Source organism: Archocentrus centrarchus, chromosome 1 (assembly GCF_007364275.1).
Source record: "Archocentrus centrarchus isolate MPI-CPG fArcCen1 chromosome 1, fArcCen1, whole genome shotgun sequence".
Lineage (NCBI taxonomy): Eukaryota > Metazoa > Chordata > Actinopteri > Cichliformes > Cichlidae > Archocentrus > Archocentrus centrarchus.
The window spans coordinates 2713339-2730141 of NC_044346.1; the positions used below are offsets into that span (position 1 = coordinate 2713339).

The 16803-nt window shown below is 39.6% G+C and overlaps 1 protein-coding gene across 1 annotated transcript; it reads right to left on the reverse strand.

The window, feature by feature from the left end:
* Nucleotides 1-100: 100 nt before the first annotated feature.
* LOC115789641 (VIP peptides-like) lies at nt 101-10874 on the reverse strand. The gene is made up of 7 exons (XM_030743146.1): nt 10843-10874; nt 8190-8297; nt 7842-7922; nt 5992-6096; nt 4652-4783; nt 2617-2722; nt 101-400 (listed from the first exon to the last, which is right to left on the reverse strand). The coding sequence occupies exons 2-7, from the start codon at nt 8285-8287 to the stop codon at nt 392-394; spliced, it is 531 nt and encodes a 176-aa protein (XP_030599006.1). The 5' UTR covers nt 8288-8297; nt 10843-10874; the 3' UTR covers nt 101-391.
* Nucleotides 10875-16803: the final 5929 nt, after the last annotated feature.

Sequence of the window (16803 nt, forward strand, 5' to 3'; positions counted from 1 at the left end):
GAAGCAGCAGAGAAATTAAATATTTTATTGTATGCAGCAAAATGGTAGGTTAAAACATTTTTATTTATTACAGACTTCAGGTGTTTAGTTTAAGTCAGTTAATTAAACTTTACTGCAGCTTATTGATCAATAATTAACAGCAGCAGAGATCACGGTCAATCAATGACAAGGTGAAGCTCCACCTTAAACATGAAATGACCCAGTGATTTTTTTTTTTGCACAACGTGAAACACAATCATTCAGCACACGAGGATCAATACATCTGGATCAATAACAAAAACACAACACTGACAAAGGTCAGTAAAGAATGACCTCCAAAAGCTGAGAAGATGAAAAAAAAAACATGGCTGATAGGCTGATGACACAACTTCCTGTTTCTGGACTGCAAACATCACAGACCCTGAAATAAACAAGAGAGATAAACAAACTGATCAGAGATCAACAAACTGATCAGAGATAAACAAACTGAACAGAGATAAACAAACTGATCAGAGATAAACAAACTGAACAGAGATAAACAAACTGATCAGAGACAAACAGATCACAGATCACTGAAATATGATTTTTTAATCCAGGAAGCAGGTTTAGCTACAGCTCTGAGTTTGTTAACCATGAGCTGAGGTTTTCATTTCCAGAAAGAGAGTTAACTTCATATCTCTGTGAACTATATAATTATTCAAACAATGAAATGGTCATAAAATAGAAACGCTGCTCTTTATTTACCTTTTGCCATGGTGAATGATGATATCAGAGCTGCACGGATGATCCCTTTCTTTAGTCAAGCATCTACTTAATTCAGGGCAAACATACTCAGGGTTGATTGAACTAACTCTGATCAGCTGTTCGGGAGCAGGAAAATCAGAATTGCTGATCTCCATTTATTTTCAAACTCTGTTTGTTGAACATGCTTCCTGGAATACAAAGAAAGTTCAACATACCCAAGGTAACTTTCCGTTACCTGGATTCTCTCACCCCAACACGCCGATCACAATAAACGTCAAACAACGATGGTTATCAACTCATTAAGTTAACCCAGGGTTTCCCCTGAGTGTTCACATGCCACCTACTCCAGAGACATTATCAAATGTCCAGAGACATTTGATAATGTCTTGATATATCAAGCGATATCTTGATATATATATATATATATATATATATATATTGTGTCACAAAAATAGTAAAATTTCAAATTTTTTGGCCGCTTTTTACTGCCATGCCTGCAATGAATCATGGGACAGGGTAGACCACTGAGGATAAACGCAACCTGTCCTTAATATCTGGGGAGAATGAGGCTGCATTTGGAGGCATCTTCCAATTGGCACAGCCTTTATTACCTCACTGTGACCTAATTATCCTTAAATGCAGGCTTAGAATTCAAATGCTTATTTTACATCTATGTGTCATAAATCACAAGATTAACAATTTGCATGTCCATTTTATTAACAGCGCTGCATTTTACTGGTATGTTCTTTTTTTTTTTGGACTTTTTACCTTTTTTGGACAGGGAACAGTGGTGACAGACAGTAAAGTGGGAAGAAAGAGAGATAGGGGAAGATATGCAGCAAAGGGCCACAGGTTGGACATGCCTGCACCATAACCATGTGGCATACAAGATTGCCTACTCTTACACTGAGCCACCACAGCACCCGTATTTTTATGTTCTTTATAGATTTTTATTTGATAATGTCTCAGGAGTAGGTAGCATTCATATGGATAATTTTCTGTGAATAAATACTCATCTAACCCATGAAACGCCCCTTTTAGATTTGTCACATGCTGCCAACACCACCTCTTTCACATGAACACGCAGGGGAAACCCTGGGCTAACTTTAGCCGTGTTTCCATTAGTATCTACTCAGCGCGGCTCGACTCGACACAGTTTGAAGGTGTTTCCATTAGTACCTGGTACCAGGTACTTTTTTAGTACTCACTTAGCCGGGATTCCAAGTGATCTGAGGCGATCCGAAAATGTGATGCAGAAGAACAGCATGGCACCGATTGCCCAGGGAGTGTAGCTGCTAGCGGAGTCATGAGAGCAACTCCTTCACCAGAATCAACCCTGCCATTTTTAAAACCCACAGCAAGAAAAGCCGCAAAGCACCGATTGAATGCCCAGACCAGCAGTTTGCAGCGGTAGTTTTACAACACGAGAGCTGGTTAATGTGGCTGATCAAAGGAACTTTGAATTACCGTAATAATGCGACCGTTTGTCCTATCAGAAAAATTCAAACGGTTTCTGAAAGCTGAGAAACTGCAGTTAACAACCAGCATAGGATTATTATGGTAATTGTTGCTGGAAATCCACGGCGGCACTTTTGAAATAAGCTGAGTCGATTATGACATGTTCGGTGGTATAGGGTTATACTTAATGATAAACTTCATCCATTAAAATATTGTACGGGGGACTTATGCATGATGATTATATTAAACTATCAAACTCTAAAACTTTTAAAGTTTCAGAGTGCAGAGTTAAAAACAAAATAAAACATTTTTCCTTAAGTGAAAGAAAATTAGAGTAACACTTCTAAAATTTCACTGCAACTCACTGACTCTGTTACTGCAGTGTGCTTTGTGTGCTCAGCTCTTTCTCTGTATATAAACGTCCACATGACCTACCAGAGTCAGCTGATTGGTGATATCATTGAATACAGAGTCTTCATTGGTCTGGGATGAGGTGGCATCTGGACTGATGGAAACCTCCAACAGGGTTACATCGTCCACACTGCAGAAAAAAAAAAGAAGAAACACTGAAATGATCCCAAAAGCTTTTAGAATAAACAAATCTAAGGCAATAATAATCCATCTATTTATTTTCTTCTGATTATCCTTTTAAGGGTCACTGAGGGCCTGGAGCCTTTCCCAGCTGTCATAGGGCGAGAGGCGAGGTACACCCTGTACAGGTCGCCAGCCTGTCACAGGGCCAACACAGAGAGACAGACAACCATTAACACTCCCACCTGTGAGCAATTTAGACTCACTAATTAAGCTAACCCCACTAACTGCATGTCTTTGGACTGTGGGAGGAAACTGGAGTACCTGGAGAAAACCCACACAAACTCCACACAGAATGGTGAGTCGAACCCAGACCTTCTTACTGTGAGACAACCGTGCAAACCACCACATCACCATGCTGCCCGGCAATAATGATGTCAAAGAAATTTAAATCAAGTTCAAATGAAGTCTAAGTTCATTACACAGTGTGAAAATGAGAAAGATTCCATTTTAAGAAAACAGATCACATGGCTCAGATGGAAAATGAAATTAAAAAGAGGAAGTGAGAGAATCACACGCCTTTACAGTGTAGTTACATTTCATTTCAGATTTTAGGGATGAGTCCCTGTTATTAAATGAGTTAATGATTGAGCAACATATTAATTTATTCTGCCTTACATGAACCTGGCTACAGCAGGATGATATGAGTGAACATGAGTCACACTAACTGTCAGAATGGCTGAAGCACAGACCGAGGAGGAGGAAGTTTCATGGTCCTCAGTTTTTGGCCCTGTATTTTGAGTTTATTTGCCTTGGTTAAGCGTCTTTTCTTATTTAGGCATTCTTGTTATATTTTAGGTTGTATGTTAAGGGTGTAGCTTTGACAGGTGATGTTGGTTATTGGACTGTCTGATCATTTCTTAGTAACATTTACATTTACTTTAATGGATTACACAGCAGTGGGGAATACGTTTTATTACAGTAGAAGTCTTTCTGAAAGTGTCTTTACTATGCTCTTCAACGCCATGTCCAACACAGTGCAGAGCAGCTACCTAAACTCTGCTCCCAGTGAGGTCGATTATCTCGTCAATAGTTTTACATCCTCACTGTGTACGACTTTGGATACTGTGGCTCCTCTGAAAAGGAAAGATTCAAATCAGAAGTGCTTGACTCTGTGGTATAATTCACAAACGCACAGCTTAAAGCAGATAACCCGAAAGCTGGAGAGGGAATGGCGTCTCACTAAATTAGAAGATGCTCATTTAGCCTGGAAAAAGAGTTTGTTGCTCTATAAAAAAGCCCTCCGTAAAGCTAGGACATCTTACTATTCATCATTAATTGAAGAAAATAAGAACAACCCCAGGTTTCTTTTCAGCACTGTAGCCAGGCTGACAAAGAGTCAGAGCTCTGCAGAGCCGAGTATTCCTTTCACTTTAACTAGTAGTGACTTCATGGATTTCTTTACAGATAAAATAAAATAAAAGTTTTGCATGGGAGAAGAAGGATTTTAAATTCAATTATGGATTTAACGAGCAACCAAAGAAGAGAAGCCAAAATGGGAGAAATATGCTCTCGCTCTCTTTCTTACAATATTTCTCAATCAGGGGACAATATATTTGCGTTCTCTCCATCTCAATCCAAATATTTTTTCTTCCCACTTTAACTGGGAATTTGACAGAGAAATAAACATTTGATAAACTGACAGATATAAGTATATCTGTGATCAAGTTTATCATCCTCAGCAGTTTTAGCTGAAGCTCTGAAATATGCAGGTCAGACAAGGTTTCCTGCATGTGTTTCTAATGTGAAATGTTTGCGCTCCATCAAAACCACCTGACAGCATATTTTCAGGTGTAACACCTGGCACTTCCTGTTTGCAACTCTGAACAAAAAAACTAAAAACTTCTTTACAGTTTTGGTGCTGTGTGAGTGGTTCTACCTCCTCTTTCCTTGTAGCATGGAGTTCAGGTATTTCCTGGCCGCCATCTGGTTGCGGAAACGGCTGTAGCTGTCTGTGAAAATAGCATCAGAGTGCCGTTTGACCGGAAACTGGTTTTCTGTCAGGTCACCACTATGAAGAGAAACATTCAGAAGTAAGAAGTGGAAGCAGTAAACTGTAAAACTTATTTGAACTTATTTATGTGGCCTGAAAACAAACATGACCAAATTTTTATCTGCTGCATTTGAAATGCTCTAAACTTCAGAACAAAAAGGTTTGATGATTTCTGCAAAGAGGCTTTCAGGGATGGACAGAAGAGTTTCATATCAACACAGTTAAAAAAAAAATCCTCCCAGTTCTTTGACTTTATTCACAGATCAGTGTTGAAATAAACCCTAAAGTGTCTTCAAGGGAATACTAAAAGCCTATTTGTACCTAGAACCACCAAGGATATTATTCTGACCATCATAGAAATCAATATAAAATGATGCTGTAAATCATCGCATGCCTGGTGGCCTAGCATCACATACTGGTTACACACATTCTGATATGAAGTCTCCTCTAAGAGCCACAGTTATCTAAAGTCAGAAAGGACTTCATTTCAGTGGACTCTGCAGTTCCATGAAAACCTCAGCAGCTCTCAAAAGAAGCTCAGTAGCTGCTTGTCATATTTGGCAGTGTGGCAGGTAGGATGTTGACCCAAACGCAGCACTATGAGGCAAAACAAACTTGCCTCCTAGAGGCAAGACGGCAGTGTTGAGGAGGATGAGCAGCTGGGAGGGGAGAATCCCAGAAACTGGGCCAATGATTCCTCTAGCATGAGCAACTGATGAGAGGAAGAGCCTACCCACTCTGATCCCTGGGGGGCTCATGCGAAGGAGAGACAGCTGTTGAGCGATACAGCTGCTGTAACGAGGATTGGTTATGATTCTGATACAGAGTGTAGAAGAACGGGGCAGAGTGGAGGCTCAGCTGGCTGTGCAGAGTCACAGGGGAACCGTAGCTGAACTGAGCAGAGTCCAGAGGGTGGAGCACTCTCTGAGCAAATAAAGAGTCAAATCTGGAGCAGGGCAAAGCTGAGGAGGTTAAAGGCTGCAGACCAAGGTGAAGCAGTGTGGAAGTTACATCACTATAAGCATAAAATCATTTAAATGAAAAGTACGAATAAAAAGCACTGATCTGAAACTAAAATGCTATTCATTTAAACTAATTGAAACTGTTACTCCAGACAGTTAGAAATTATGTTTCCTTCAAAGGATGTCTAACAAATCATCATTTAAAAGAGTCGGGTGGATTAAAAATATCAGCCTCTTTACTGAATGATGCAAACAGTTTCATACTTGACCCGTTTGTCCATCAGTGACTCCAGATAATCTTTAGCTGTAAGCTGACTCAGCAGTCTGCTGTAACCGCTGGTGAACAGCCCATCCGCATGACGTGAAGATCTGCACAAAGAACAGCAGCAAGGACTCAGAGTGCTAACTCCAGTTTATTAATTTAGTCAACCATTCGATGAACTCTGACTTTAAATCCTCAAAGATTATTAAATGTGAAATATGCTCTCTGATTATAAATGTATGTAAATATAATACACATTCCAAAAATATGTTTTCACTATTAACAATACTCATTAAATCCATTCTAAGCATTAAGCAATTTAAAGATGATCACACATTGATATTCTGTGGTCATCTTTAACATTTCTACAAATACATTTTGGTACCACATCCTAGAACAGACACAAAGCATTTCCATGGTAAACAAATTAGATAAAGTACATACTGCACTCTGGAACAAGGGTGTAATAGATTACATAATGTATTTTTATTTCTATAATCTACAACAATAAGGGTACAGGAATGTTACTACATAATGCAGCTGTACTACATAACCTGCTGATATCGGTGCATTATGTATAGCATGACTATAAAGATGGGGTGGCTGTAGCTCAGTAGCTCAGTAGGTAGAGCAGGTCACCTATTGATCGGAAGGTCAGCGGTTCGATTCCTGGCTACTCCAGGTTACGTGCCAATGTGTCCTTGGGCAAGATACTTAACCCCAAGTTGCTCTCCGACCGTCCTGTCGGAGTATGAATGTGTGTGAATGTTAGCTAATTAAAAAGCACTTAGCTTAGTAAACATGGAAGTGCTTGTATGAATGGGAGTGCATGGGTGAATGTAAACATGTTGTGTAAGCGCTTTGAGTGCTCTGACTGAGTAGAAAAGCGCTATATAAGAACTAGTCCATTTACCATAAGGCAACCATGTTGTTTACATGTGAGCAATATTGCTGAGCAGTAGGTATGGCTTTAATATTGCTTAATGGTGAGTCATTGTCTTTACTATTTATGGCCATGAGTCATCCCTGACCAACATGTTAGCCGATGCTAAGCCAATAAGAAGTTGGCATCACAGGCTAATCAATAAGGCTGCAGCCAAAAACTGAGGTTGCTATAAACAGACAAGCTCTTTGGAGAAATTTGGGAAGTTGGTATAGCCAATCACACAGCATAATATGATCTAATCAGGCATGAGAACTCCTCAACTTCTTGTGGTTTTGGAGTCTGTAGACCGGAAAGGTAAAACCTCCCGGACAGACGCCTGGACGGGCAGATGGTATGACAACAATATCATCCCGCTTAATTTTTCATGGGAGGATAAAAAGTGTCAGTCAGTGAAAATAAACCCAAATTGAGATAAGTGGTTACCAAAAAAAACCCCATAAAAAACATGACTCAAAGATTTTATTATTCCTAAAATATTAAGGCTCATACAGTGAGAAATGTTTTTGGTTTCTGAGAATCAGTTTTTGATGTGAATGTGACTGACTGCAGATCACAGAGCCCGTTCACACTCACAGCAACAGTAAACTGAGAGGCAGGAATCAAACCTGTGGGGCAAATCAGACGTGAGAGCTGTGAGTCAGAAGTGTCACTCTGAAAAGGTCACAGCTTTATTATTAGTCCAAAATGTTTCAGCCCGTGGCTCCTTCATGGCCTGTATGAAAGTTTGGAGAAGATTTTCTTTCCACTGCTGAAGGTGAAGCTGAAAGAATCTAATCAGCTTTTATTTTGGTAGCGTATGGCGCACGAGCCAGTTGTTGATGAGCATAAACGTACATAAATATTCAAAATGTAAAACCTGTGATATTTGCAATAGGATAAAATGATGCCTTTCACGTTTTTGTTTACCTGGTTAAATCAAAGATGAGTTTCAGGTCTTCCACATCATGGACAGATGGATGTTTCCTGTCACCGCTCTCTGTCTGAGCTCTGAACAAAAAGCCAAGAGGTTGAAGGCAAAAATCTCAGATTCTTTTTAGCAGTGATTTAATTTAATAAACACAGACTGCCCATCACAGCCTCTTCACTCCTGTATAAGCAAGCTAAAGATAACTGTCTCAGAGAAACTGATGTGATTCTTAAATGTAAGAAATTATGCAGAAAATGTGATCAGATCTAGGATCAGTTCCTTTAGGTGATTTCACGTGGGTCTCTTTGACATGTCATAAATTTCTGCAGTTCAGGCGACCAGCTTACCTGGGGTAAAAAGCTGCTGGAGGCAGAGCAGCACACATTAAACCACAGAGGAAGAGGAGATGGAGACACATCATTGCACGTGTCATAGTGAAACACATCAATAACTTCCTGCCAAAAAACATAACAAACACCAAGAAAATCAAAAAGCTGAACAAACTTTGACAAAGACTTCAATGTTAATGCCTAATGATTATAAAACATCAAAGAAGAAGCACTCAGAGTGCAAACCTCCACTCTCTGGGCAGCATTTTTTTCCTGAGAGGGAATAGCATTGTACACTGCTCAAAAAAAATTAAAAGAACACTTTTTAATCAGAGTTCAGCATCAAGTCAGTTAAACTTCTGGGATATTGATCTGCTCAGTAAGTAGCAGAGGGGGTTGTTAATCTGTTTCAGCTGCTTTGGTGTGAAATTATGAAATGAAATTAACAACAGGTGCACTAGAGGGGCAACAATGAGACAACCCCCCCAAACAGGAATGGTTTTACAGGTGGAGGACACTCACGTTTTTCCCTCCTCATCTTTTCTGACTATTTTTTCACTGGTATTGCATTTGTCTTAGGTCAGTGGCAAATCAATATGCGCCATTGCCAGAAGGTTTGCTGTGTCTCCCAGCACAGACTCAAGAGCATGGAGGAGATTCCAGGAGACAGGCAGTTACTCTAGGAGAGCTGGACAGGGCCGTAGAAGATCCTTAATCCATCAGCAGGGCCGGTATCTGCTCCTTTGTGCAAGGAGGAACAGGATGAGCACTGCCAGAGCTACAACATGACCTCCAGCAGCCACTGGTGTGAATGTCTCTGACCAAACAATCAGAAACAGACTTCAAGAGGGTGGTCTGTGGACCTGAAGTCTTCTAGTGGGTCCTGTGATGGGTCAGCAATGGTCTGGGGAAGCATATCCATAGAGGGACGCACAGACCTCTACAGGCTAGGCAACAGCACCCTGACTGCCATCAGGTATCAGGATGAAATCCTTGGATTCATTGTCAGACCCTACGATGGTGTAGTGGGTCCTGGGTTCCTCCTGGTGCACGACAATGCACGGCTTCATGTGGCGAGAGTATGCAGGCAGTTTCTGAAGAGTTTCTGTCCCCCACGCTCACCTGACCTGTTAGGACTGGGGTAGGCTGGGGTGTTGTGTTTTGTCTTTGCTTTTTAGGTGGAGGTGTGGACATCCAGTGTTGCCACCCATGGGTGGAGTGGATGTTTCCCAGGTTAATTGTGCACACCTGCAGTCCATTATGACCCTGTGCATTTAAGGACTGACAGTAGTTGTGTATCTCCCCCAGATTGTCCTGTCCACGACTGTCCTAAATCAGCCTCTTAGTTTGCTCATTTTGCACTTCATGCCTTGGTTGATGGAGGCACTCTTTTTTTTTTATCGACTCCTTAGTTCACCCGGAGAAACTGTCATCCATGTCAGGACACCCACCTGCCATTCAGTCTAGAGCAAAGATGCAACTATTCATGCCTGGGAAAACTATGCAGATTTAAGTGTTTTTCTGTGACCTGTCTGCCTGCCTCTTTCCACCATCAAGACCTGGCCTCACACCAAACTCAGCCTCCCTGCTGACAGACCCTTTTCCATATAATCTCCGACATCTCTCACACCTTACCGGACCACCGCCTCAGTCTCTCGCTGCCCACTGTCATTACATCAGGTTATAGTAGTCAGTTTCATTTGTGCAAATAAACCTTTCACACTTCACGCCGGCTGTTTGAGTCTGCTTTCTGGGACCAGCCATAAGCAAATCTTGACGTGACCTAAATGACCCGATATGTTGTCAATAAAAACAGTGGCAGAAAGTAGCATAGTTTTTTTAAGCTCTACACAGATGTAATGTCACTTTGACCTTCTGATAAATTTATTGACCTTGAAGGAGAGGTCAGAGGTCAAATGTGTAATTTCTATATGTTGACAACACACTCCACACTTGTAAAAATCATAGTTTTTGAGCTTTAAGGCTTTTTGTCAATTTTGGATCAATAAATGATGAAGTAGACTTTGGTGGATGTAAGCAAGATTGTTAACATGACCCCACTCTGCACCCCTACAAAGTTTTTATCAGAATTCATTCAAAACCTTTTGTTTTCAGACAGAACGGCATGCAAACTGTACCAAAAACACAACCTCTGTGGTGGCAGTAAAAATGCTATAAAGGTTTTATTGTACAGAACAAATGTTTTATCTGTGAAAGAAAACTCAGAAATATTCTGAAGTGAAAACAATATTTTTGAAATTTCACAGTAAAAAAAAAAATTCAAAAAGACAGAAAAGCTGTGAGAAGAAAGTAAAATCTAAAATAAACCAAATATCAGCAAAACTAATTTAAATATTTTCATAAAATTAGATGAAATTAGATTTTATAAAATTATTTAAGTCAGGGAAGACTTAATGAAACCAAATTAGAGTCATAATTTAAGGGAAACATTTATATTTAAATCTGAAGCTTTTAAAACTGAAAATAAAGATGAGCTAAATCACAAGAATTAAGATTGACCTAAAATTACAAAAAAGGTCAAATAAAGAAAAAAAAAAACGTTGATGGTGGAGAATAATTGAATCAAGTTGATTAAAACAGCAGTATGGTTTAAAAAATATGATTCAATAAGAATTAAAATACAATGAGAGGGGGAAAAAAGCCGACTTACTGAAGCCGAGGAAGAAGAGAAGCTGCTGAAGGTCGAACTGATGCAGACTGATCCACTCAGACAGCCCGCTGCCCTTATATATGATGCAAGCTGGACTTGATTTATAGAGTTTATACACACACTGATGCAGCCGATGCACAGATTTGATTCAGATGGAAAAGATCTTCAGTTCATGTTTGTTTTCTCAAAACCAGTTTCCAACATGACTGAATATGTCATTTATATCTCTGCAGAAGTTTATGTAATAACACAAAATGAACTGAAGACAAAACTACGAACTCCAGCTGAGAAATTTCAAGCTGTAATTCACCCTCGAGTTAAAATAAAGTCAGATTGAATGTAAATGAGAGTCCTCTGACTCATGTATTCTGAATGCTTCCTTATAATGAATGTAATGAATGTGAAACCAGACGTCCTGTTGATGAACTCAGCCTGTTAACTCGCTCTGCTCAAAGCTCTCATTTCCCATCATCGCAGCCTGATGGACCAGGTCGTCCTCCACGAACCCTAAATCTGATTTATTTCAGACATGATGAAGATGTTGATGAGTTCAGTGGAACTCTAAATGCCCATGGGTACCCAAACTGGTTTTCCATCATCATTTGTTTCTGAAATATATATAAAAAATCTCTCCACCCGAAAGACCCTGACACATAGAAATGACGTGCATTCATTTCACATCCATGCACTGTGATAGATGGATAGATAGATAGATGGATAGATAGATAGATAGATAGATAGATAGATAGATAGATAGATAGATAGATAGATAGATAGATAGATAGATAGATAGATAGATAGATAGATAGATACTTTACTGATCCCACAAGGGAAACTATTGTGTTACAGCAGTGAGAAAATAGAGTAGAAGTGCCACGAGTGCAAAACTATACAACAGTGATAAACACAAAATAAATAAAATATTAAAATGTAGGTAAAGAAGAGTAATAACAAGACTGACATTGTGCAAGAGAGTAGTTCAAATTGCATTAATAAATAATCTGTACACTAGGAATCTAATGACCGCTGCAAGAAGATATAATACAGAAACGTGTGTGTGGGATCTAATGTCCTGATAGGTGTGTTCACCTGTCACACAAAGAAGAGTTATTATACAGTTTTATAGAGAATGGCAGGAATGATTTCCTGAAGCCTTCTTTATGGCAGCGAGGTTGAATCAGTCTGAGGGAGAAGGAGCTCTGCTGCCTCATTAGTGTGGAGTGAAGTGGGTGAGATGGGTTGTCCATGATGGAAAGCAGTTTGTTCAGTGCCCTCCTGTCCCTGACGACTCAAATGCCTCCAACTTCTGACCAATGATGGTTCCAGCCTTGTGAATTAGTTTGTTGATCCTGCTGGCGTCTCTGGCACTGAAGCTTTATTTACAGAATAGTGAAACCACTGGGGAAAGGGGGGACTGGGCCTGACCTCGAACGGGGAGCTGGAGTGGTGTCTGTGGAGAGGGAGAGAATCAATTAAACAGAGCCAGGTTGAGATGAGAAGGTGCAGGTGTGTATGGGTGCAGGTAATGGCCTTATTTAGGTGTGCAAACGAGCAGTTTGAGGGGAGACTCAGGGAGGTGAGCAGGGGTCTGAGGCAAGCTGCTCGGTGTAGGTGGAGAGTTTGCAGGTAGGTCACAAATGAACTGATTCCCCACAGGTGTGACCCTGACTGCCCAGGAGGACATCAAACCAGCTGATGTTGTCACCTGAAAACACAACACATGAATAAAACCCCACACAAGCCCCAAACCCTGACAATACCCTCACAACTGGTCACAGCATATGACTGCCCCTCCCTGAGCCTGGTTCTGCTGGAGGTTTCTTCCTGTTAAAGTGCTGCTCATAGGGGGTCGTGTTGACTGTTGGGTTTTCTCTGTTTTTGTAGGGTCTTTACCCACAATACAAAGCGCCTTGAGGCGACTGTTTGTTGTGATTTGGCGCTATATAAATAAAATTTAATTGAATTGAACTTTACATATGTGTGTGTGTGTGAGAGAGAGAGAGAGAGAGAGCGATATTGGAGGCAGCTTAGAGTTAGGTTTGAGTGTGACATCACTGTTCTGTGGTAATTGTTCTGTCTTCTTCACCTCAGGAAACAGAAAACATCAGAAGATGTTAATATGATTTACAACCACAATATATGCGCGTGCGCGCGTGTGTGTGTGTGTGTGTGTGTAAGGTCAGTGAGTAACTACATAGAAAACAGGAATAAGAACAACCCATAGAGAACATGAAATGACTAAAAACATAAAATAAATCAGTAGCAGGAAACCTGTTAGCAGATCGTTATGAACTTACTGAGTGAGTAAACACTGATCCTGATTACAAATACAAATGAATACATGTTAACATTTTAGTACCTCAAAGAAATATCAGTAAATGATCTAAATGTGTATCACATGTACGTGTGCATTGTGGATAAAACTGTTCACGTGTAGCTGTGGAGAATACTGAGCAGCATGTCATATTCAGGAGATCAAGAGGACCAACCAGACCGAGATCATCGAGAAGTCCAAAGAAAAAGAAGCTCAGGCCAGAATAGAAGAACCAAGAAAGACGTGAGAAACAGCTTATGTGGCTCAATATTTTAATTCTGTTGCTGTGAACAGAATTGACATTAAATTCAATTCAATTTTATTTATATACTGCCTCAAGGTGCTTTATATTGCAATAATTACATGACATGTTTATTTAAATATTTGCTGAGGTTCCAGGTTTGTGGCATGTTTGCATTCTTTCTTGTATTCCTCCTTGCAGTGCATTTATCTCTGTTTTCAGTTCCAAGTTGCCTTCGAGTGTAATTCCTCCCTCCTGTGTCGAGTCCCTTGTATTAGTTCATTTGTGTGTTTCTGCCTTCCTCATTCAGTTATCACAGCTCCTGATTTTGATGGGTAGTGTTCTCGTGCTTGTTTTTTAGTTGTGCTTCCTTTGTCTCGTCTGCTGTGATTTGGAGCCTGTTTCTCGTTCTTCCTGATCTCTCCTCTTACCCTAATTACCCTTTTGTATACATACTGCGCTTGTCCTTTTGTCAGAGTGTCTGTTCTCCTTCCTCAGCCCCACGGAGTTAATGCTGGCATGTTCTCCAGTTTTGTTTCAGTAAATTTATAGTTCTCAGTGTCTTAATTTATGTTCCACATTTATGAACCCAGCCTTCAGCCCACAGTAAATGGTTTTCCTTCAGTTGAACTCTGCCTGCCTTTCTGTTCTGCATTTGGGTCCTCACTCCTCACACACTCAGCCCATAACAGCAGCAGACGGGCGACCCGTCCAGGCTGATTGGATTTGGATTTGTGCAGATCTAGAACTGCTAATTGAAACATAAAAACTTCTACTGTTGAGATACGATGAGATCCAGTCAAGAACCTGGCCTGTTAAACCAACTGAGTCACAAAGGGTTAAAATGTACTGATCCACAGTGTGGAAGCAGCAGTGAGACTGAAACTGTGAATCACAATTTTCACTGGATCTAAGTTATGTTTGAGTATCGGTGTGATTGCAGCACATTTGAGAGATTTGTAAAACAATGAAATACAGATTTGAATGGTTGGTGGGGGTGGGTGGAGTAAAGAGGTACAAAACTGTAATAATTTCGTCTGGATATTTAGAGTTTATGGGTGAGAATGTGGACAGCCTGTGGCAGTAGTTTGGTCAGAATGTGAGGCAGCATCAGATAAATCAGTATGAGTGATATTTCCTCTGGTATAGAAACTTTGTTCTTGCAGAAAGAAGAAAAATTGTCACACTTATTTGTTTAAAGAAATACTGTTGGTTTTAGAGGAATTAAGTCATTTATCAGTGGATGAAAATAGAAAAGCAGAATTATACTGGTTATTGTTAATCAGCTGAGAGATGCAGGATTGTCTGGCTGATTTTATTTCATTGCTGTAGCAGCAAAGTTTATTTTTTCTGTATTTTCTCTCAGCTCTCCTACATACATACAGTGATATTCAAAAGTTTGGGCACCCCTGATGATTTTCCTTTGTAAATCATTGGTTGTTCGGATCAGCAGTTTCAGTTAAATATGTCATATAGCAGATGAACACAGTGATATTTGAGAAGTGAAATGAAGTTTACAGGATTTACATCTCTAGTTACATTCTGACTAGTCGAAATGACGTCAGATTTACCATTGAGCTGAATGGAGGCTTCAATTCAAGACATCTTCAATGAATTACTGACTATCTGAAACACCTATTTCAGGTATCTACAATTGAATTATGACTAGTCAGAAAGTTAATTTGAGATATCGCGTTTGTTATTCTGACTAGTCATAACTCTAATTAAAGACATCTTAAATGACACCATATTTCAAGATATCTTAAATGTATTTTTCGATAGGCAATAAATAGTTTTGACTAGTGCAAATTAAATTGTAGATATCTTGAAAGCAAATAATGACCAGGCAAAACTAAATTAGAGATATCTAGAACTGTAATTTTGACTAGTCAAAATGCCTTTTAAGATATCTCCAAATGAATTACAGATATCTTGAATTAGACGGCTTTTCTATTTAAGATATCTTAAATTAACATTCTGACTAATCAGAATGACGTTTGAGATATCTTGAATTACGGAGCATTTTGTTTGTTAAAACGGCCTGCCATAAAATCAGAGATTCTGTGCAGATTTCTGAAGCAGTCTTTAAGTACACGATATCCCATACTGAGGAGCTCTTTCTGTATTGTTGCATTTTATTACAATTTTGTCCACAACGGCCACCTGAAATTCTGCACAGGCAATTGTTTGGACAGCTCAGTACAGCACAAGGGGCCTTCATGCAATCGCTTAATTCAGATATCTAAAACGTAATTTTGACAGGTCATAATTACGTTTGAGAGATCTTAAATTGTAATTAAGGATGTGTGACCCATCAAATGACGTCATTTGAGATATGTTGAAAGGAATTTCGGATCGTGAAAATGTAATTGAAGATATCTTGAATTATTATTCTTACTAGTCAGTAATCTTAAATTACCATTCTGGATAGTCAAAATGCAGTTTTGACTAGTCAAAATGCAGTTCTAGATATCTGAAATGTAATTACGGATAGTCAGACGAAACGGATTTTATGTTAAAACGGCCTGCTGTGTTCTGTGTTGTAACCTTTCTGGCTCCTGGTGATGGGCAAAGCGAGGCTTGTATCGAGGCTTCAAAACAATCTGAAACCCATCTCCACAGTGACACCTGCTGGCCTATTTAGTTAAAGCTGCTGGTTATACCTGACTATCGATAATTATGATCAACACATGTTTAGGAGAAACAATGACTGTTAAAGACATCAGGCTGTGACTGCAGTGAACAGAGCACTTCAACAGACACTATTTTAACATTTGTGAGGCTGTTTCAGGTGGAACACGCAATAAACCATTTTATAAAATAAAACATACTGAGAAAAGATGCTATGTTTAGTGTGATAACCACTCAGCTGTCTTTGGGCTCCGTTGGCTTCGTTTTTTCCAGCTTTAGAATAAATAAGTTTGGATGTGTTTGGTTGACTTTTAAGCTTTCTGGGACTTTGTGCCATCACATTTGGTCTACACACGGTCAAACAAAGCTAGAAGCTGGCGTAGAGTTTGGCTTTATCTTCTATTAATTCAAAAATAAATGTTGAAATTAAGAAAAAACTCTTTTCCTACTTTTTATTAAATTTTCAGGGGTTAATTCTGACCAATCACAACAGTCGTTTTCACATCTTCACACTGACCAACACCTTCATAAATCTGAGGAAACACGTCATCCTCCGCTGAGCGACCTCTGAACCATGAAGAAGCTTTACTTTATCTGCATCCTGAGCTGCTGTGGATGTCACATCGGTGATGTGGTCGTGATGTTTGATTCAGCCTGAGGCTTTGAACCTGCAGCCTTTCTCCTGCTATTTATGAGACACCAGAAACCTCAGTGGGAATTAAAAAAACTTTTTTATCATGAGAATTATTAAGAAATAGAGCCTGGATGTGGTTTT